Source organism: Abrus precatorius, unplaced genomic scaffold (genome assembly GCF_003935025.1).
Source record: "Abrus precatorius isolate BTA unplaced genomic scaffold, Abrus_2018 Scaffold7, whole genome shotgun sequence".
Classification (NCBI taxonomy): Eukaryota; Viridiplantae; Streptophyta; class Magnoliopsida; order Fabales; family Fabaceae; genus Abrus; species Abrus precatorius.
The window spans coordinates 29,250,788-29,273,947 of record NW_020874417.1 but is presented as its reverse complement, the minus strand read 5'-3'; the positions used below and the strand labels follow the sequence as shown (position 1 = coordinate 29,273,947).

At 24.2% G+C, this 23,160-nt stretch overlaps 1 protein-coding gene across 1 annotated transcript; it reads left to right on the top strand.

The window, feature by feature from the left end:
- The first annotated feature begins 16,752 nt into the window (after positions 1-16,752).
- Positions 16,753-18,277, top strand: LOC113871746 (geraniol 8-hydroxylase-like). The gene is made up of 2 exons (XM_027508847.1): positions 16,753-17,574; positions 17,699-18,277. The coding sequence occupies exons 1-2, from the start codon at positions 16,753-16,755 to the stop codon at positions 18,275-18,277; spliced, it is 1,401 nt and encodes a 466-aa protein (XP_027364648.1).
- The last annotated feature ends 4,883 nt before the right edge of the window (positions 18,278-23,160 follow it).

Here is a 23,160-nt window from a genome sequence, read left to right as displayed (position 1 = left end):
GTTCAAAATTTAGTATGTTTGGTGCATTTAATTCAAAACAAAAACTTTACACTTTATTTAATTCAAGAAAGTGTAAATTCATTGTCTTATCTTTATTTTTATCTTTAAAAATTGTATATACATTTTTTCTTTTTATATATATTAATAATAAAATTAAACAACACAATAGTTTTATTATTACTTGTGAAAATAAATAATGAAATTAAAATATTTTCACAAACTAAACAAATCCTTTTAGTTTTATATTTTTTTCATTTAGTAAAAATACTTGTTTCGTCAAATAAAGGGTTATGTATAAATTTGTCATACATATTGCTCATTTTATCTTTATTTAAAAGTTTACATGTCTTAAATAAGGATAGGATAAAATGATACTAGGAGCTAAAATAAAAAATATATATATTTAAAACTTTTTTATTAAAAAAATTATATTATTACGATAGTTATGTATATAAAATTTACATAAATTTAAATTTTTATAAATATATGATTTAAGAATAACTATTTATTTATAGTTTAAATAAATAATATAATGTACGTTAAAATAAAGTGAAATAATAAAATATCATTTAATTTTAAAATTGCGTGATATTTTGTAATGATAAAAATATTTAATGTTATATATATATATATATATATATTATTTTATAACTAAAATTTAAGAAATATTTTAAAATTGAGTAAGACGTTACATTTTTCAAATGTTTTTGTTTTATTATTTAAAAAAATTATTAAAATGCATGTTACAATTTTTTTCCTTTTAAATTTTAATTTTTTGTTAAACTTAAATGTTGTGCTTCGCTGAGATGTAGAATTCTTGCTAAAAATATTTTAAAAAGCTAAAAAAGTTAAAAATAAAATATTGATAAATTTATCATAAATGAGAAGAATATTTCAAAATAGTAGTTAAGAACGGATGTATAAAGTATATTTCATTTTCTGTACAATAATTAGATATCAAAGTCAGATGTCAATCTGTACGTCCCTGGTTACATGAGGTTGTTTATATTTTTTTATTAAATTATTTTGTATAAAAATAATAATAAAATTGTATTTATTAAATAATATCAAATATAATTATAATAAAAAATATAATAAAATATTTTATTATACATAATGTTTTTTATATATTCTATATATATTTTTATCATACTCAATAATTATTCTCAGTAATAAATTTTTTATTCCTTTTATTAACATTATTTTAAATAATGTAACATATAATTAATTATGCTTAAATACAGATTTTGTTAAATATAATTTAATATATTTAAAAATTATTTTTTATTTTTGTTTATTGTTGTTATAGAACATATATTTATTGATAATTATTTTCTTCTTAAAAAATTTTTTTGATAAAATTATTTGTGGAATAAGTACTTACCATCTTTTCTTTCTTTAATTATTTTTGTTGTAATTATTCATTATTTTAAATGTATAATAAAAAATATTGCTCAATTGCATGTTTTTTATACAAGATTGATGTTTTGAAGTAGTATAATTCACATTCATTCTTTGAGTTATAAGTAATAATGAGAAATTGTTAAAACTTGAAATATTCAAAAATTTTATAAGATAGATAAGTTGTTGTTGAGTAACTTTATAAATTACTTTTTTATTAGATTTTCTATAATATTTTTTTTCTTTAAACATCTTTATCATATAATTATATATATATGTGAAACTAAGAGTATGTTTGATTTCTCTTTTAAAAAGAGTTTTTTTTATTTTTTTCTAAATATAGTATAAATTTATACTATATTTAGAAAAAAAATAAAAAACTCTTTTTAAAAGAGAAATCAAAATACCCTAATAAATTGGTTTCTTAACTTTTGGTTTTATTTAAATTTAATCATTTAACTTTTTTTAAACAATTTTTTTTATAAAAAAATTAACTCTATTAAAAAATATTATTTATCTTCTTATTATGAATTTTGAAGAAAATATGGTATATTTTGACCCAAAAAAAATAGTATCCATTTTTCTCTTTTTTCTCTTTTTTTGTTAATATTCAAGAGTGAATTTTGGACAATGTTTTTTAGTGGATATGTCCTAATACCTTCTAAAGCTTTCTCAATGCTAGTTTTTTTAGTTAATTTGGGAATTTTCTAGGAATTTTCTCTCTCACTCTCACATACTCTTTCAAAGTTAGGATTTTAACTTACTTCTCCTTTTCTTTTCCCTTCTAAACTTCCAAACAAAAAGCGAATTCAAATTATAAAAAAAATTTGGAAGATTCAAAAGAAAACCTCTTGTAGTGGTTAACACTTTTTTAGTATTCACATAATGAATAAACACATAGTAGATGAATGATTCAACTACTGAAATCACACAAGCTTTTTATAGATTTTTTACTGTATGAGTTGTTTATAGTGAGCTCTATCTCCAAAATTAGATGTCTAATTGTATATTATAAAAATAAATGTCATATAAGTAGAATGAGTCATGAGAGGTAAGAGAAGAAAAAATAAATAAAAAAGAAGGCAACCATAAAACTTGTTGAAATATATTATATCTTTACTAAAGCTTACACATAGAAAGAAAATAAATAATAAATAGTGATAATTTCTTAATTGAACTAACGCTTTTAATGAAAAATAATTTATTTAAAATATCTTTTATGTTAACGTATCAAAATAAAAAATATTAGAAGACTCAATTATATCATCAATAATTTTATTTAAATGAGTATGTATGCCTATTTTTAAATTTTTTTTTATTTGCATTTGTTATTGAAAATTTGGATATATGTTATAAATAAATTGTTTGAGTGAATCTCCCATTAACTTAAGTAGATATTGAGTTAGAATTCTAATCCATGTGAAAATATTTTTTCTTTTTTTTTTATCCGTTATTTGTATCTTTCCATCTTCAACTTGTCAAAGTAATTTATTAATTTATGTGCTAAAAAAATTAACTTACCTAAAGATGAGATATTAATAATTCTCATAATTTTAAATAACATATAAATTTTGTAATAATTTAAAAAAAATTAAAGTTCTATAATTTAAGAAATTTAATAGCATATTATAAATTTATAATTTATATATTAATTTTATTTTTATTTTTATAAATTTAGTATTCATATGATTGGAGATTCACTTAAAAGAAATTATTTTTTTCAAGTTATTTTTTTAATACTTACATTTTTTAAATTATTTTCCTTCTCAACTTATAAATATTAAAATAATAAAAATATTTTTTTCTCTTCATATTATAAATTTTATAAATAAAAACAATAAAATCAAAATATTATTTTATTTATTCTTTTACTATTTACTTGAAATTTTATTTATTATGAAATTTTATCTTTTACACTACTCATTTCTCATTCAACATACATTAAGTCTTTATAATATTTCGCGGTATTATAGAAAAAATTATTACATAACAATGTATATATATTTTTATTTGTTTTATTTATCTAATCACTCGCATGGCTAGATTTTTAAGTTTGATAAATTTTTACCATCCATTTAATTAATTTCATTTGTGCTATTTTTAAAAATTATCTATATATTATATTATTTGTTTAAATATTATTAACGACACTTGAATTATAAATTTAACCTAATTTATAAATACGAGTGTAATAATAATAAAAATTTCACTCATAGGCATGTACAGTCACACCTTTTTTTTAATAAGTGGATATACATGAATAGTCATGTGGTAGAATTACCAAATTAACGTTTGCTTTGACATTGAAGTTTCAAATTTGTTTTCTTTACATGTTTTATTGACATTAAAACGCAGACATCATTCTAATTCATTCTTCTATCTCCCCAGCAATATCTCACGGTAAATGATATTTAATTTGAGGGTGTAATATTAAAAAAATATTATGTGAAAACTTAAGTATTACTATTACAGAAATTAAAAGAATAAATTTAAGCAAAATATTATTTTGACATGCAATTTGAGAGACCAAATTATATAGTGTGTACTAATTTTTTTATTTTAAATATGTATTAATTTTTAATGCATTTTTATTAGTTAATATATTATAAAATTATTTAAATTAAGACAATTATGATAATTAATATTTAGTTTTGACTAAATTTTGTTAATTGTTGACTTTTTTTGTGTCCTTTCAAAATTTAAACTGACAAACTTAACTAATTTCTAATTTGATTAGTCAAATTAACCAATTTAATTTTTTATTAATGATAAATATTATATTAATGATTATTATTCTTACACTAATTAAATATTTTAAATAATTTAAAAAAAGCAAGTCTATCTAAAATATACCAAATAATATATTTTTGTTAAATAATTTTAATTTTTTCAACTACTGCGTTTCTCAAAAAAAAATCTCTATTATTTCTATACTAATCAACCCAATATGTGAATGATAATCATAAACAAATGCAATAATTTGTAATTATGTTAATACATATTACAAATAAATAAATAAAAATAATTTTATAAGTGTGTACTAGTTTATTTTATTTCAAATATATTTCAATATTTTATGTATATTTTTATCAATCAATATATTAAATTAATTAAAATAAACATTTAAATAAAGACAATTAAGGTATTTTTTTAAACATTATATGACCAGCTTATGCACTCTTATTATTTCAATAAATTTTATTAGATACAATTCGTAGTCAATATTCTGTTTCTATTTTTAATATGATGTGGTTATCATCATAAAATTTCACATGCAATCCATTTTAAATAGCTATAAATAGATATATGTGCAAATTCTAAGCCGAGCAACCAAAGATTATTTGCCAAAGATGACAGCAACAAGGTCTGAGCTTTGCATGGTTTTAGTTTTGGCCATTGTAATCTTCAACCCAATGATAGGTACCAATGTTATTGTTTCATTTGTTAATACATATATTGCAATTTGCTACTTTGTGAAATTTTTGTCTCTTAAAACTGAAAATATTTTGATGCAGTGTACGGTCAGAAGACACCGTGTGTGTTTGCTGAGGTAAGGTGTATGACTAATGGGGACTGTAATGCAGCTTGTGGAGCTCTTGGGTACCCTCCAGATGGTAACATATGTGATAGGGTACCCCCTGCTGAAGGCCAACGTTGCTGTTGTCGAAAAGTAGCAAATGCATTTGAGGAAAACATGAGTTAGAATTTTTTGAGTTCCATTTGCCTCTATTATTTGTGCCCCTCTCATTTCAATTTACAATAAATCAAATTGTTCGATTCTTATTTTGTGTTGTGTGTGCTTATTCATTACCACACTAATTAACATATTCATGCGATGGATCTTGTTCATGAAATATAAAGTAAAAAAATATAGGCTATGTCTCCATATAAAATGCACAAAGTGTACTTTTGAAAATGAATTTCTATTCTAGAATCATCATATTAAAAACATATAATTATTGTATTAATATATTTGGTAGGATTAAATTAAAAATTTTGATTATAAATTTATGTTTGACTATAAATTTCTATTTCTAGATCATGTTAAATAAATATAAATGTATTTTAACTATAAATCCATATTATTCCTCTGAATATTATAATTTTTTATTTTATCTCTTTAAATATTATAAAAATTTTCATTAACTCCTCATAAATATTATGATTTTTTTCATTTAACTCTCAGAAAATAGATTAAATATAAAAATCATAATATTTGAAGGATCTAAATGAATATAATAAATAGAAAGAATTATTTGATGATAAAAAAATTATTTCATGGGTCTCATTTAAAAAAAATAAAAAAAGACTATATACAAAACATAATCATTAAAGGATAAAAATTTAATTTAATTTACCAAAAAATTAATGATGAATACTTGACAGAAATATATTAATAAGTGAACCACATGTAAAATTTAAATAAATATTATTTTAATAATAAATTTAAAATTAAAGTAATAATATATATAATAATTATAAAACAATGATAACTTGGAGGAGAGGTTGACATCATGCTCTTAGAACCCACAATTCTTAGAGATAAACATGGATTGGATTTGTATAAAACTAAATTAAATCTATTTTAAATCTAAATAATATGAATTGAATTCTAAATCAATCCATTTTATTTTTCTAAAACTGGTTTAAAATTGATTTTAAAGTTTAGATTTAATTTAAAATTGATTTTAAATCTAGTAAAATATACTATTATTGAATTATTATATTAAAAAATAAATTTTATAATAATTAATATAAAATTATATCTGTATATATTTTAATAAATTAATAATATAATTCTTTTACATTCATATTATATTAAAATTAAATTCATATTTTTTACTTTGCATTATTTATCTACCATACAAACTAATTATACAAATTAAATTTTAAACTAATTTATTTTTTCTTTTAAAATAATTTAAAATTAATTTTAAATTTTAAATTTGGTTTAAAAATGATTTAAAATTTGGTTTTAGTTGAATATATTTAATAAAAAATATATTTTATGTATATACAAATACTTACCAAATATATGATATAACATTCATTTTATGAATATAGAAATTCATATTATATATATAATATCTTAAAATTTGAAGAAAAGGTAAATTGCAAAATAGTATTACAAAAAATGCGAAATCGTAGAACTTCTTTCTATATGCAATTTCAGGTGAGCCTCTCTCATAGGAATTTAACAACTTCTATTGGAATACGAATGAGAAGGCACTAAGTTCCCTTAAACAACGCTAATGGATTACCCTCCACCCCAAATTTCTCAACATTTTTGGAACATGTTTTATTTTATCAAATTAAGTACCTTCAGCATGTAAACATGTAATTGATAAACCTAACTTAAAACAAGATGAACAAGTTGGTATATATATAATCAAGTCAAATAAGTTACACTTACTTTTACGCTATTAATAATTTAATATAGAAAATTATTTTTGTTGATTTTATTATTAAATTATAATTATATATTCCTTATATTATTTGTATCAAATTTTGTTAAAATTGAATATAATTTTATCAAAGAATCTTTATTTCATAAATTTCAATAGTGTAAATACCATTTTTTGGTCTGAACTTTTATTAGAAAAAAGTGATATTAATGAATCTTATTAAAAAAAATGATTTATAACTATATGTTTGTTAATAAAATAAAAAGTTGATTCTTTCAAATTTGAAAAAATCATATTTGACTTTAAAAATGAAAAATTAAGCATTATGACAGTGAAATCAAAAAGAAATATCATACCCTTAATCATGAAGAAGGGAAAGTCCAGAGGAAATATTAAAAAAAACAAAAAAAATGACTAAAAGCATTGAGAAAAAAGGGGCATCAGAACCATGGTGGAAAGGAGGAGAGCAACAGTTTTAGAGAGAAAGAGTTGAAAACAAAATAAGCAAAAATGAGAGCCAAATAAAGAAAGGTAAGAAATTAAAAGATCACAAATTGCTAGCAATAATATTTTGATCATTAAACAAGTGTTCATTTCATATTTTCATATTTTTATAACTTAGTCTCAAATGTTATTGTGAATGGATTATTTTTGTTTGTAAATCTGCGCACACTTCTTTATGCCTAACCTCTGCAAATTGCATAAGACTTAAGAGTTTCCTACATCTCTGATTTTTGGTTTTCAATGTTTGCAAAATGTTTCAACAAAATTTCCTCACATCCAAGATGATGATAAATCAGTTGATGGATTTTTTACAATTGGACTTTAACATGTGGCTGCACATGTTCATTTGCTTTGTTCTGTTCTTCATTCATGAAGAATTGAAAGTTTAGAGGAAACACACACAGAAAATAAAAGAACCAAAAAACTGAGCAAAACTATAGAGAAACCAAAGAGGATGTGGGAAGAAGAATAAAAAAAAATAAAGGATCAACATTTTTGGAGCAAGACAATAAGTCAACGATGTTAATTATAATAATGAGTTTTAAAATTCATGATAAATTGTAGATACATTAGTACCAATATTACCTTAAATTTTACGCAATACAAATTTATTCTAAAATTAAATTATATTTTAACTTTATTTTATTAAATAATAATCTTGATTAATTAATCCAAATATATTTTTACTCCTTTCTTTAAATATTTCTCTTTTATTTAAATAATAATTAATCTAATAAATTAAATTTTAAAGCATATCTTTCATCAAATAAACTAAATAACTAAGCATTTAATTATTTAAAATTATTTTTCATTTTATTCTACCATGTTTTAGATATTAAAGTATGATTCACATTATCTTCTGTTATTAAATAAAGGATTTATCTATAGTTTATGTTATTTTAAATTTTTTTAAATAAATTACTCACTCAAATTTTAAAAATTAAAATATTTTATTTTTATTATTATAACATATATCAATCCATTATGTTTTAATTTGTTCATAATTTTATTTTTATAAATTCAACTCAACCCAGCCTGTAAAGAGCCCTACCCGATAGCATCACGCGGGATCCGTGTTTAAAGTAAAAAAGAAGGTAAAAGCATGGTGTGGAGTTTTGGCTACCCGTTCCAAAGTAACAGTAAGAAAAAGGAAGAAATTGATTAACTGTCCATAGCTTGCACTTAATATTGATGTTCTCTAAAATTATATTTTTATTTTAAAATTATAAAAGAAAATAAAATTAATTAAATAGAAAATAATCAATATTATAAATAATGACCCAACTTTCTCGCACCCTTATCCAGTATGCCATAATTCATGTCGACTAGTCAGTGAAATGAAAGGCAACTATCAGACTCTAAATATCTCCTTTTTATAAAATAAATCAATATTCATAAACAAATAATTACGTTTTATCTTTTTTATATAAAGCTTTTGAAAACTTTTTTTAAATTATTTTAATATTTTATTAATATACATAAATATTAAATTCAAAACACGAGATTTGCATGGCACTCAAAGGTAGCGTTCATGAACCTTCCCTGCGCATGCGTTTGGCATGCAAGACACGATTTCAACTTGTTTGGAATGAAAATAAGGATAAAAATAAGCTAGTTTACTTTAAAATTTTAAAGTCTAAGTTTTGATTTATTATTTTTTATAAAAATTTTATCAATCATAAGTCTAGCATGTGTAAAAGTTTATTTTGGTCTATCAATTTTTTTACCGGTATATTTCGTAACGTGATATTTAAATAAATAAATTATTTTTTTATTTTTAATTAGAGAAGATATTTTATTAATTTAAAAATAAAAATAATAATAATAATAAAAGAGTTATGTATAATATAAATAAATACATAAAAATATGATAAATGAGACAAATTAATGATATATGTAATCAAGACAACAAATTAAAGTTATGTGTATAAGATCAAGCTATATTAATACAAAAAATTTTAAAAGCAGAGTTGCCTCTCTTACAGCCTAACAGCCTACAGAGTATGTAATAAGCATACTTTTTAACTCTAACAACAAATATTAAAATTTTATTTATTTTAAAATTTAATTTATTTAATATAATATTATATTATAATTTTTATATAAAATTATTTAATATATTATTATAAATTTTATAATTTTTAAATAGGTCATTTTAATAAATTTAGTAATTTTTTAAAATTCAAACATGACTTATTTAATTAATTAAGTTTATATAAAAGATTAAATTAAACATATTACTTAAATAATAAATAACTTATTTATTTTGTCACATTATTTTTAATATTATAAATGAAAAGTTAATTTTATAAATAAAATTATATATACACGTATAAATTTAGTTTAAATTGGATTGGATTGATTTTTAAAATACATTTAAAATATAATATAATAAAAACAAATTAATTCTTAAAATTTTTCAGTTAAATTTTTGTTGTTTGGAAAGTACTTACATGAGTAAGCATTTTGGAAATAGCTTATGCGGCAACTAAACAATATTCATGTATTGACATTCAATTAAATAGGAAGCAGTAATTACCCCCTGTTACCCTGTACCCTTCCCCTGACTTGACTACCTTACTTGTTGTTATGTTTCAAACAATTTACGAAGAAACCAATTGATTAGGTTGGGGAAGAACAGTGACGACTCAAATAATTGAATGCCTAAATTATGAAAGATGACGATGAATTATTCTATTTTTAATTTAATAAATTTCCATTAATAAAAATAAATTCTAAATTATAACTCAACTCAAGACTATATATTAATAATTTTTATTTGTTTATCTATATGTTTAAGAATATAGATCTCTTCCCCAAACATTTAGTTTTATTTTTTTAAAACAAAAATATACTTATTTAAATAAAAAAGATGATAATTTTTTTTAATATAAAATTTGCTTCTTTCTCATAAGAGAGAGAAGAGGGGCTGGATGTAGGTGTTGGGGAAAGATAAGTTTGGAGATGATATAAAAAAGTTTCTAATTAATAATTCTCAAACCTATTTTATAATCACACTTTAAAGAAAATTTGATTTAAAGAATTCAAACAATTTCATCTTAAAAAATAACTTTTTATATAAACATATTTGAACGTAAATTTTTTCACTCTTATCTCTTATTTAACAAAAATAAGATTCTAAAACTAATTTTATTTCAAATTTGTGTTTAAAAACATGTTATAAATACAAAAACATAATTTAATGCAAAAATTATAAATAATAATATTAAAATATACATAAATTTAGAAAAAGTAATTTAAATATAAGATTTAAAAATATTATATATTAAAATATGGAACTTTGGTGGTGATTTTTGAATTTCTATACTTTTAGAATTTTTAAAAATTTATATTTTAGTATATATATTTTAAAATATCACATAAAAAATGTAGATTCTTTGGTGCCCAGCACCCTTTTTATCTGACACAAGATTATAAATTTATCACAAGTAGACAAGTAGTGTTGATAAAGAGACATTACAAAAGTATTTCCTTGAAAAACTTTTGATTATTTTAAAATTTTTAATGTTAAGTTAATCCAAGTAAAACTATAGATCTTTTAACTAATAATATTAATATAAATTTGAACTCATAAAATTCAATAATATAAAGAGCTTAAAATATATAATTTAGATAAATAGTTATTGTATCTGTACTTTTATTTGTTTAACACTTTACCTGAACTTAAAATTTTTAAAATAATTAAAAGAGTACTAAATAATATCTTTGAAACCTTTCATATTTAATATTATTTATCATAAACATGCAATACTGTATGACTTAGAAGTAGATCCAATATCCCTTTAAACGGCATGCACCGAAGAAGCCCATACTGCACGTGTCGCCAGCAATGCACGTGTCGCGTGTAGTGTGCCTGCAGACACTGCCTCGCAATCTCGCGTGCTCTTCACACGCACGCTGTTAAACAAATTTTGTGAAAAATAGAAATGAAGTAAAAGTCACCAGTTAACATTTCAATCAATTAGTTTAAATATTAAAACGATAATTTAACAAACATCAACACTTTTCTATTTAATATCCTAGTTAAATTTTGAAACTTTAATTTAAAATTTATGCTTTATGAATTTATTTATAATTTTATCATATCTTAAAATATATAAATAAAAACAATTATTAATTTTATATATAATTTTATTTAGCCATTAATAATGATTTAAACACTGATCGCTAAATTTAAATAAGAGGAATATTTTTTTCATATATAAAATATTATTTCAATGACTTCAAAATTATCTCCTGAAGCTTTCCCCTCGTAAAATTGCTTTTATTTTAGTCGCGGTTTTAGATAAATATATCTTTGATTTACATACTAAGAAAAAACAAATAGAAAGAAAGTAAAAAAAAGAATAATACAATATTAAGGAGTATAGTTAAAAAAAAAATATCAAGTAAATATTATCACTGTTAAGATAAGTATTAATCATAATTGGGAGATTGCATTTGGATTTACGCATATGTCAATTGCCAAAACAAATATATAGGGAATACAATAATTAAGGAGTATAGTTCAAATAAAATATTAAATAAATATTATCAATGTTAAGATATGTATTAATCATAATTGGGAGAATGCATTTGGATTTGCTGTCATATGTCAATTGCCAAAACAAATAAATGGGGTCTGTACTTCAATTATTTTTCTTGCTAAACCCTCTTTAATAATTTATATTTACTTTAAAATTATTTAATATATTTAATAAAATATTTTTAATCATCTAACATTTTCATACCGTATTAGTATAAAATTATGACATAATTGCTTACGTGGTCGTGGTTGCAACTTTTGACGTTGCCATACTGTTTGTCTTCTCCAAGTTGGTGCAATCGTAGTAAATCTCAATTATCACGATTCGCTTCCTACCAACATTATTAGAAAATTTAAAATATTATTTAGTAAGATAAATTTTGTCAATAATTTAAAATTTAATTTTAAGGTATTATTAATATAAAATATAATTTGAAATTAATTATTATTAAAATCAATAAAATTTCATGGATAAGTTAATTTATAAATAAAAATAATTTTTATATAATCAATTATTTTGATTTGATTTAATTTATATTTTATTAATATTTAAATATTACTACAAATATTAAAAAATTATTAATACAAATATTTGTTTCACCACAACGTAATTATTTTTAAATTTTTTTATTGTATTATTGTTAAATACAATTGATATTATCTTAAACTTAATTTGGGATAAACATAAAATTATAATTTTATATTAAATTAAAAAATGCTGAATTTTATTATAAATTTAATTTTAAAAGTAAAATTTTTGAAACACAGATTATAATGCTGCATTGAAATGCATATTTAGTAATGTGAAAATTGTGACTGACAAAACATGCTAGATAATTAGGCTGCGTAAGAGAGAGGGATGGGGTGCCATTTTGCATGTTGCACGGATCATGCTCGGAATTTAGGGTGTATAAAAGGCATCTAGGTTTAAATTAGGTATCATAGAGACTATTCTTATAAATATCTTTCCAAAGATTATTTATTGTACAAGCAATAATTTAGTATTTATTTCTGCATCACACAGGTACAAGAATAATCCATGTGTACTTAAATTTATTATTAACCCTTTAATTAAATAAATTTATTATCTCATATTCTATATACTTATAAATATGAACTATTACATCATTGTCTAATAATGCCCACTAACAAATTATAACAGGTAATATTGAGACAACAATATTAAGTCATTATGTTAGCATTTATACGTTTACTTAGTATTTTTTTGTCAATGTTTTTTAAAGATATATATGTACTGAAATTAAGCCTAATTTTTTGGATTACAAAAGAAAATAAAGAAACAAAGACAGGAAAGTAAAGCTTAAAACGAAACACACTCATTGTAGCTTGGAATATAAAAGATCACTGAGGAGTGAGGACAAAAGAGCCAATTTGTTAGTTTTGTTAAGAGTGTTATGTGGTCAAAATTGAAACCTCAAGTAATGACCAATAATAACACCACCTTAGATTTTTTCACTTCTCATTCACGTTAGATTTATTTAAGGATAACGAAGCAAGTTTTTAAGACTTCAATAAATCTTACTATAGCATTTGTTACGGTATTTTTAAATTTAACAAAACATTGCATGTCCTTTTTATACCGAGTATTGTGATTATTTTAATATCTTAAAAATATAAGAGTATTTACATTTTTTAAATAAATCACTAATTTTATTATCTATTAATATAAAGTTAATAAAAGGTATAAAAAGTATCGTTGAATTTACTTCTTACTTATTAGCGTTGTAGCCTGCATCATGAAAATGGAAAGCATAAATGTATTGTTTTCAATCAACTTTGAACAACAGCGTTATTTATTTATCTTAAAAAAGAAAAAGAAGGATTTAAGAGAACAATAAAATAAAATAAAAGCTGGATAGTGTTATAAAAGCATATATTAGTTAAAAATTAGTTATATTTTTTTTATTGAAAATATTATTAATACATTCTTATCTTACAAATATTCATCAACAAAGTCTTATAATTAAAAAAAAAAAAAAAACAAGCGAGACTGTAAAATTTAATGATTCAAAATAAAATTTATTAAGATAAATTTTTAACTTTATTTTAAGTGAGTACTAGGTAGGACTTGCATGATTAACTTCTTAGAATAATTAAAACTCAGAATAATTAGTTAATTATTATTTATGCATATACACATCTCAAAAAATATTTCAAAAATAAAGAAGACAACTAAATGATTCCTCCAAAAGTTATGAAAAACATTCCTAAAAATATAATGTGGAATACTTGTTGGCTGTGTACGGTAGTTGTGTGTGACTTCTTTCTTTATAAAGATTAAAATAACTAACATTTGTAATTTATAGAATAATTTAGAGTATTATACTTTATTTTAACGCAATTATCGGTAACTCACGCATTATTAGTTCGTACCAAAGCAAGACTCGTCAGTGTTGTCAGCCTGTCATTTTGTAAGAATAATGTTATTTATATTTTTTATTTTATACTTTGTTTTAATGAATATAAAAATAAGCTATAATTTATCATTTAAATAAACAAAAAACTATCGAGTACATGAATCTCACAGACATCGTTTCAATTAAACCTATAGATATAACTGTATTAAGTAAGAAGAGAAAATTTTGCTGACTTAAATATGATTGTTTTTAATAGAAAATATGTGATCTAGACAAAAAATAATAAAAAAATAGTTATATAAAATTTTAGTATTAATTAAAAATAAATAAATTTAACTAAAATAAGTAAACCTTTTTATTGTATTTTTTTCTGAAAATATATATTTTTATTATTTATTTTTTGTTATAAAATCATGTTAAAATTTTGTAAAATATAAGAATGATTATGAGTGTATAGATTCAATTAACCGGACCAACTCAACATAATCTAGTACTAAATCTAATGAATTAGTTCAGATTTTTTTATTAATTAGATTATAAAATCCTAAACCCAATGATTAAATTAAGTTGAATATCAGTTTTTCATTATTTAGCCCGACTTCACCTAAATATTATTATTATTATTATTAGACAAGCACACAATTACATATATATAAATTGAAGAATTTGAATAGTGATAATTTTTTAAAAGTATTAATTAATCATTTAGAACGCAATTTTTTTAGGACCCGACTGCTTAATCCTATTTAACTCATTTTCAATCGGGTTGGTTCAATTCGAGTTGCAAATAAACAATGTAACCAATTACCTATTAATATCTCAATAATGAGTTAAATATACAAGTCCTTAGTTAAACAAATATTTTAACACGCTGAATGGCTGCATTACGTATATGCTCGAATTAAATAAGTGAAATTGTGTAGATTTATATTTAAATAAGCATAAAAATTTAAAATTATATATAATTTTTTTTGTTGTTGGTAGATTAAATGGGTCAACCCATATAACTCGTGAGTTATGTTTCAAGTTTAAATAAATCATATATTTTCAAGTCTAGACTACTAAAATTGTGAGCTTTTAATATATTAAAAAAAATTGCAAGCTTTTGGGGGGGCGAATTTGTATGCCAATGCCCATATATTTAACTTGTACATATATTTTTTCAAACGTTTATGTATATTTATTTGTATAAGATAATTTTCATTTTTCATTGTGGACTCTATACACGGCCCACACATCCATTCCCTACATGCCGAGTACACCAACTCAAACTTTTCACTTATTCGACAAAAAAGAAAACATTTCTGTTATGAATGACCACAAATAAAAGTGCTAATAAAATATGTTTACACATTTTTTAGTTTTTATTATACTTTCATTTTTTAATAATTAAATTATTTATCAAATAAAATATTTTGTAAAATATTATTTATCTTTTTAAAAAGTAAATTAGTCACATGAAATTTGTCAAAAACTATATTTTAAAAATATATTGCTGACAAATATGAAGAATTTTTTATATGGAATAATAACATGGTATGCTGGAGCATGCCTTGGCACAAAGTGACAAAAGGGAAAAAGATCAGATGCTTCATCCCAAGTTGTATGTATCCGAGGGACCCTGTTATAGAATTATAAAGTATATATATTTACACAATATTTTCATCTCATCATTTTTCTTTTGTTATTTTCTGCCTGTTCAATTTTTTTCTTTTCTCCATTTTATTTCCTTATGTGTCTTTAGGTGTACATTCGGTGAACGTATGAATATTATATTTTCCTCTTATAAACGGGACCCGGATATCACATGCAATTAAAAAACATAACTCTTCGTGTAACGTGTTACACTTGATACATTATAATTGATGTTGTGGGTAATAAACAATTGATTTTAATCGTGAAAACCTTGAACAGTTTGCTCCTCGATTCTATAAAAGGAGGTGCGCAAGAAAGGTGGTGGCAGAAGTTGCTTTGGACCTTAACTTGCTATCTGTTTTGTTGCTTAATTCTGAGAGGTAAGTCCTTATAACTCATCTCTTCCCTCTCATCTTACTTCAGTTAGTGTACGTTTCTTCTGCATTTATATAATCGTGCATGCTTATCACATAATTAAGTGTATATTTGTAAACAAAGAAAAATTTATAAACATAAATCTAACGCCGAAGTAACAACTAAATGAAGCAAATGTAGATTCAAATGTCTAATATCCAAACATGTTATATATAAATCATAGTGAATATTTTGTGGGTTGTGTGTGTGTATGGTTCGATTTGTTGAAGTCTTGCTCCTGCCGTCACAGACAGTACGTTAACCTGACACGCTCCAGGGTCCACCAGCAAAATTTCCACTTATATCATACTGCAAAAATATAAATAATCACTTAAAAAACAAAGCTCTATGCTGTAAAACTTACGTTTGTACTTCCATTTCTTACATATTTTTTCTCGTCTCTTTTGATGCAACAGACATGGATTTCGCAATTTGCATGCTGCTCGTGTTGTTGGCATGTGTTGCTGTAATGCATGCAAGAGGCAAGAAAACAAGCTACAAGCTACCACCGGGACCTTCCCTTCTTACTATCATAAAAAACTCTCTTGATTTGTACAAAAAGCCACAACAGACCATGGCTAAACTTGCTAAGGTGTATGGCCCAATAATGCGTTTTAAGATAGGGCAAGCAACCACCATTGTAGTCTCGTCCACAAACGCAGTCAAAGAGATTCTTCAAACCCATGACACATTATTCTCAGACAGAACAAACCCTGATATTACAACAGCTTATAACCACAACCATTATAGCTTGGTTTTCCTCCCAGTTTCACCTCTTTGGCAAGATCTAAGGAAAATATGCCATGGCCATTTGTTCTCCAACAAGACTCTTGATGCCAGCCAAGACCTTAGGCGCAAGAAACTTCAAGAACTCCTCAGTGATATCCGTCAAAACAGCCTTAAGGGTGAAACAGTGGATGTTGGAAGAGCAGCTTTCATGACTTGCATTAACTTTCTATCCTACACGTTTGTCTCTCAAGATTTTGTTGACTCTGTAGGTAACGGTGAGTATAAGCATATTGTGGGGACTCTCTTGAAAGCAACTGGGACACCTAACTTGGTGGATTATTTCCCAATGTTAAGGTTGTTTGACCCACAAGGCATTCGAAGGCACACCAGTAATTATATTGACAAGTTGTTCGATGTCTTGGACCCCATAATTGAGGAACGGATGAAGCTCAGAAAAGAGATGCATTATGTCACAAACAATGACATGTTAGACACATTGCTTGAAATTTCTGAAGGGAATACCCTGAAGATAAATAAAAAACAGATCAAACATTTATTTCTTGTACGTTTCTCTCTCTCTCTCTCTCTTTGTTGTAGTTTACTATCTATGTTATAATTATGACGTGCATGAACATATATATATAACTGCTGGATCATGTTATATTAAATATTATGGTTTGTAATAGGACCTACTTGTGGCGGGAACTGATACAACGGCATATGGATTAGAAAGGACAATGACTGAACTAATGCACAGCCCAGAGGCAATGGCAAAGGCCAAAAAGGAGTTGGAGGAAACCATTGGAAGAGGTAATCCGGTTGAGGAATCAGACGTTGCAAGACTTCCATATTTGCAAGCAGTGATAAAAGAGAGTTTGCGTTTACATCCACCAGCGCCACTTTTGCTCCCTAGGAGAGCCAAGATAGATGTGCAAGTGTGTGGCTACACAATCCCAAAGGGTTCCCAAATCCTTATCAATGAGTGGGCCATTGGTAGGAACCCAAACATATGGGATAATGCACATGTTTTTTCACCTGAAAGATTTTTGGGTTCTGACATTGATGTCAAAGGTCGCAACTTTCAGCTCACCCCATTTGGCAGCGGTCGACGTATATGCCCTGGCTCTCCTCTTGCTGTTAGGATGTTGCATTTGATGTTGGGATCATTGATCAACTCTTTTGATTGGAAACTTGAAAACAATATCAATCCAAAAGACATGGACTTGGATCAATCCCTACGAGCTATTCCAGTTATGAGAAAATAACCAATAGCCTAGTTGTTTGTATTTTCACTTGCTCCTATCCCATTTCTTCCTTCTCATATTTTATGTATTAGGGGATGGTTGAATTTGACGGTGTTGTGTTGTGCTCAGAAATAAAAATAAGAGAGATAAATAAACAAGCTTTAAGCGACATGATCAATGTATCTTCTTGCAAAGGAATTGATTTGAGGGCTTGAGTTCTATGCACTTTAATTTTTCTTGTATGAGTGGGCTTAAGTGCCTCTCAGAGTTTCAAGCCTTTGTATGGGGATGTGAAATAGTGTCGGCTTAAAATAATACTAAAATGCATTCCATCCAAATTATTTCTAATATCCCTATTTATTATCCAACTTAATCAACATGGGATGACATTTTCGAAATATTAAAAATATTGATTTTTTTTCTTCCTCTCTCTCCTTATAGTTTCACACTTATGCTTAACCTTCTACCTTTGAATTTATAAAAATATAAGTAAAAATCATTAAATCAAGATTGAAATATATATAATCTTATATATATATATATTTTAATAAATTTTAACAAATAATAATAAAAAATATATAAAAAAGTGTTGCTAACTTTTCTCTTTCACCCTTTTCACCTCCGTACCTATCGATATACCTTAACATCCCCTATACGTACGAACTGACAAATCGTTTTTTTTTAAACTACGCTTTCACATTTTTTATTGGCCTCATTAACAGCATTAACCACAATTCCAAATGCATGCTCGTCTTTCTTAATGGTTTCTTTTTTCTTATCATTAGTTTTGTTTGAAAAATTAGTTTGAAATGATAATATTAATATTAAAATATTATTTGGTTTAAAATGACATTTGAAAAATATTAAAATATTTTTGGTTAAATAATAAAATAGACATTTTCAAAATATTGAAAACATATTTTTTAAATTAAAATATCTAATCTTAAACGTGAGTAATTTATGTCTCACGAATTAACTTTTGAAGTTAAGATACATCTGACCCAACTTTAAAAGAAAAATAATTTATTCATCTTCACATTTTGGGTCTTAGGTAGATGATGATAAGAGAGATAAGAAGGAAAAAGAAAACGAGAAAATAAGAGATGTGACTAGTGATAGAGTGAAAAAATAAAAATAAAAGATGAAAAATAAGTGTGAAAAAAGGGTATGAAAATACAATAGTTAAGTTTAAAATTGTTAATATATATTTTCTAGAAAGCATGCCGAACACAACTAATGAAAGGTGAACTACTGGAAAAGTGCATGACATCATGTGGGGAAAATCATGTAAAATTGATCCAAGCAATAATTAATTTCATACATTGATAAGCCTCATCGCTGGGTCCAGCGTTAATTACAAATATTTCAAAGTATGGATACCAATCACCTCGAATGTCGAGTAGCAACTTCCATGAATTTGTGAAGTATTTTGGACTGTGTGTAAGTGCATGTTAGCATGGCATTGAAAGTCTTTAAACTTAAATTTTAAAATGTAGGTGTACTTTAAAATTGTATTAATATATTTAATGATTTTATCTTTAAATTTTATATTTATGTCAACATGATAAATCATAATTATTACGTAACATTAAAAAAGTTACATTCAAATTTATTATAAACATCAAACACTTTTTAAATAAAATTTATTTTATAAAGATTAAATTTACTCAAACGTAAATTTATAATCATCCAAACACACGATAAGTTGTTCTAACTCTCAGTCTTCATTGAATTGGTTTCACCTTCGTCATCGGATACATCTTATTCATTCAACTCTGAGACAAATGTTGTTGAGGAAAAAGATGACTTAGAAACTCTTTCCTCCTTCTTCTTCATTAAGAAGCCCTTAGTGAATTCTAAAGAAGCCAAAATATCCATTTTTCACACCACAAAACAAGCGGTAACAAAGAGAGGAATGTAAATCTCAAGTGAACTACCTCTAATAAATTTTTATTTATTTTATTATAAAAAAAAGCTACACTACAAAGAGAGAAATGACCGACAAAACTCACAAAGTACACCTTTATTTTAGTTCCTAAAATATGTAACGTTATTCAGATTAATTTTATATCTTTATTTTAGTTCCTAAAATATGTAGTGTATGTTAAAATTGAATAATAGAGTGATAATTTATCATGTAACACGTGACAATCTATTTTTAACATAAAATGACGTTTTAAAATTTTTAAAACGTAGTTCATTTGCATTATTAACTTTTAATATTTTTGGTTAATAAGGTCTTTTTTCGTTTTTTTTTTCTGCCTTTTTCTATGACATCTTCTTTCCTCTAACCATCACTATCATGACCTTCAAGCTGCAAAAATTCTTCGTCTTAAGCTTTTTTAGTTGCATTACCAAATTCAAGTCTTAAATTTATGAGTGAATAACTAATTATGATTATTCAGTGAAAGTGGTTTTATATGTAGGATAATGAGTACTTTTATATCTCCTTACAATGATTTTTTTTTGTAGTTTAGAAACTCTTTAAAGCTAAAAAGAAAAAGATTATTGCAATTTTATTCAAATATGTTAGAAATGTTGGTTTCATTGTTGTTATACTTGGTGGTTAGTTGCAGTAGTGGTCAAAGGAAGAAAAAAGATATTATAGAACAAAACAAAACAAAGGTGAGGAGAGATCTTATTGCTCAAAAAATGTTGAAAGTGAAAGATAAAAATGAACTATTTTTTAAAAAATTTTAAAATAATAATTTTTGTCTATAATGAACTGTCATGTGTCATTTAATGTGAAAATCATCAATTTCGTTATTTAATTTTAACGTTTCTTAATTGTAAAGATTAATGTGATTGATAATAATTAATTTTAGGAACTAAAATTTCAAATTTTGAGAACTACCTTAGGTGGTAGTTTATTTATTTATTTATTTATTTTACATGGGACTAATTGTAATTTATATTAAATACCTTAACATTAATTCCTTGTCCCAGTTATGAATCAAATATATCAACCATTCATTACATAAATATTATATCTAACGACGCACATTCATTTGTATATATATCTAACAGGTCAAATTAAGTGGTGTAGGGAGCACAAATTTCAATTTTTAATTTATGCTCTCAATAATTCTTCAAAAGTGTGATTAGAGTTGAGGCTGATCTTATCATGTCTGTCTAATAATTAGTCTGTTTATATATGATCTGCTTATAGTCCATATTTTTGTTGATTGATTATAACTTTTTGTAAACTAGACAAAATCGTGTTCACACAGGGAAAGAAAGTCATGAAGGTGAGGACCGGAAAATTGGTTTGAATTGGAAGATTTAAGAAAAGCATAGATTCCGAATTTACTATAGGAAGTACGTGTGAATTCGAGGATATTGCGTATTACAGTTTATGTTGCTAGGAAAACAGAGGGAATCGCTTTGTTGTCAGATTTGAGGTCAATAGAAACACATGAAATTGTGCACTAGCACGTGTCAAGTTTAACTACCATATGCTTGTCCTGTTATTATTATTATTATCATCATCGTTATTTTTTAATCTGCATACTTCATTTTGAAGTCTCGTTTTGCAGTTTATTTTGTTGCATATTAGTTAACATATTTTCCTGCTAAAATATGTCCGTTGAATTTGTTTCGATCTTTCCTTACATGTGACTTAGCATCTAACGTATAATCACGTTTGACAAACTATTAATTAAAAAAATATCATGTAATTTCTTTTAATCTCAAACTATATTATTTGAATTCCTTGTTTGTTTTGTAAAGTAATATACCCGTTTTCAATCAAATTACCCCTTTGGTATCACGACTTGTCAAGTATAATACATTTATGTTTTAAAAAAATTGTGATATATTTAATTCACATACGATGAACAGTTTATGTATAAGTATAGTTTCTGTAAGTATAATTAATAAACATTTTAAAATGCATCAAAATTAATAATAAAAATAAAAATGATAACAAATTTTGTATAAAATTCAACTTTTTTTTTATAATTAATATATTGTACCCACAAACATTGTTCTTATGCAAGAGTGGCATTTATATTGGCAATTTCATGGACATAATTTTGGGACCTAAGTTATTGAATGCATGAAAATCACCTGAGAGGATATCAAATTATGAAAATGTTACGTGGGATAGACGAATATGTGAGGGGCACTCATCACGAGACAAACTGAGTTAAATTCAAATAGTTTGGGAGCCAGGTTTTTTAGATTCCGTCCTTAAAATTATAATTTTTTAATAACTAGTCTGAAAAAGGATATGTTTTTTTTCCCTCAATTACAAAAATTACTTTTACTTAATAAAAGTTCTTTCCAATTTTTGATCCAATTTCCTTTTTATACAAAAGAAAAACTAAAAAAAATGGTCAACATAGTGGTTTGATTGAGAGATTTATTTTGACCTGAATCCCATTTTCGTGATCAAATTAGTGATCCATGATAAACCCAAACTGATGTCAACACATGTACATTCTGTTATCTACTTCGTACAGATTGATACACCAAAAATTGCAACAACTGTTACAGTTCAATGGGAAATATGATTAAGAGAATTGAACCTAACAAAAAATCTGAATCGTAAAAATGTAATAGAAAAATCCAAAGAAAAAATGAGAATATATCGGATTAACTAGGGGTTAAGGAGAGTTATATAAAAAATCAGAGGACATTAGATTAGTGAGCCAAACAATGACAGTCAACAGATTCCTCCGATTCTTTAATAATCAGTATAGATCAATATGGATCTTTAGAATCAGATCGATTAATAAAATAATAAATATTATTATTATTATTATTATTTTAATATTTTGATCCTATTTCTCTTTTGGCTGTTTCTTAACATAAGCATAAATCCATCCAAAAGTTTCCTTCCATTCAATGGCATGGCTCAGCCGCACATGGCACAAATGAAATGTGCTCAGACGCTTCTGCCA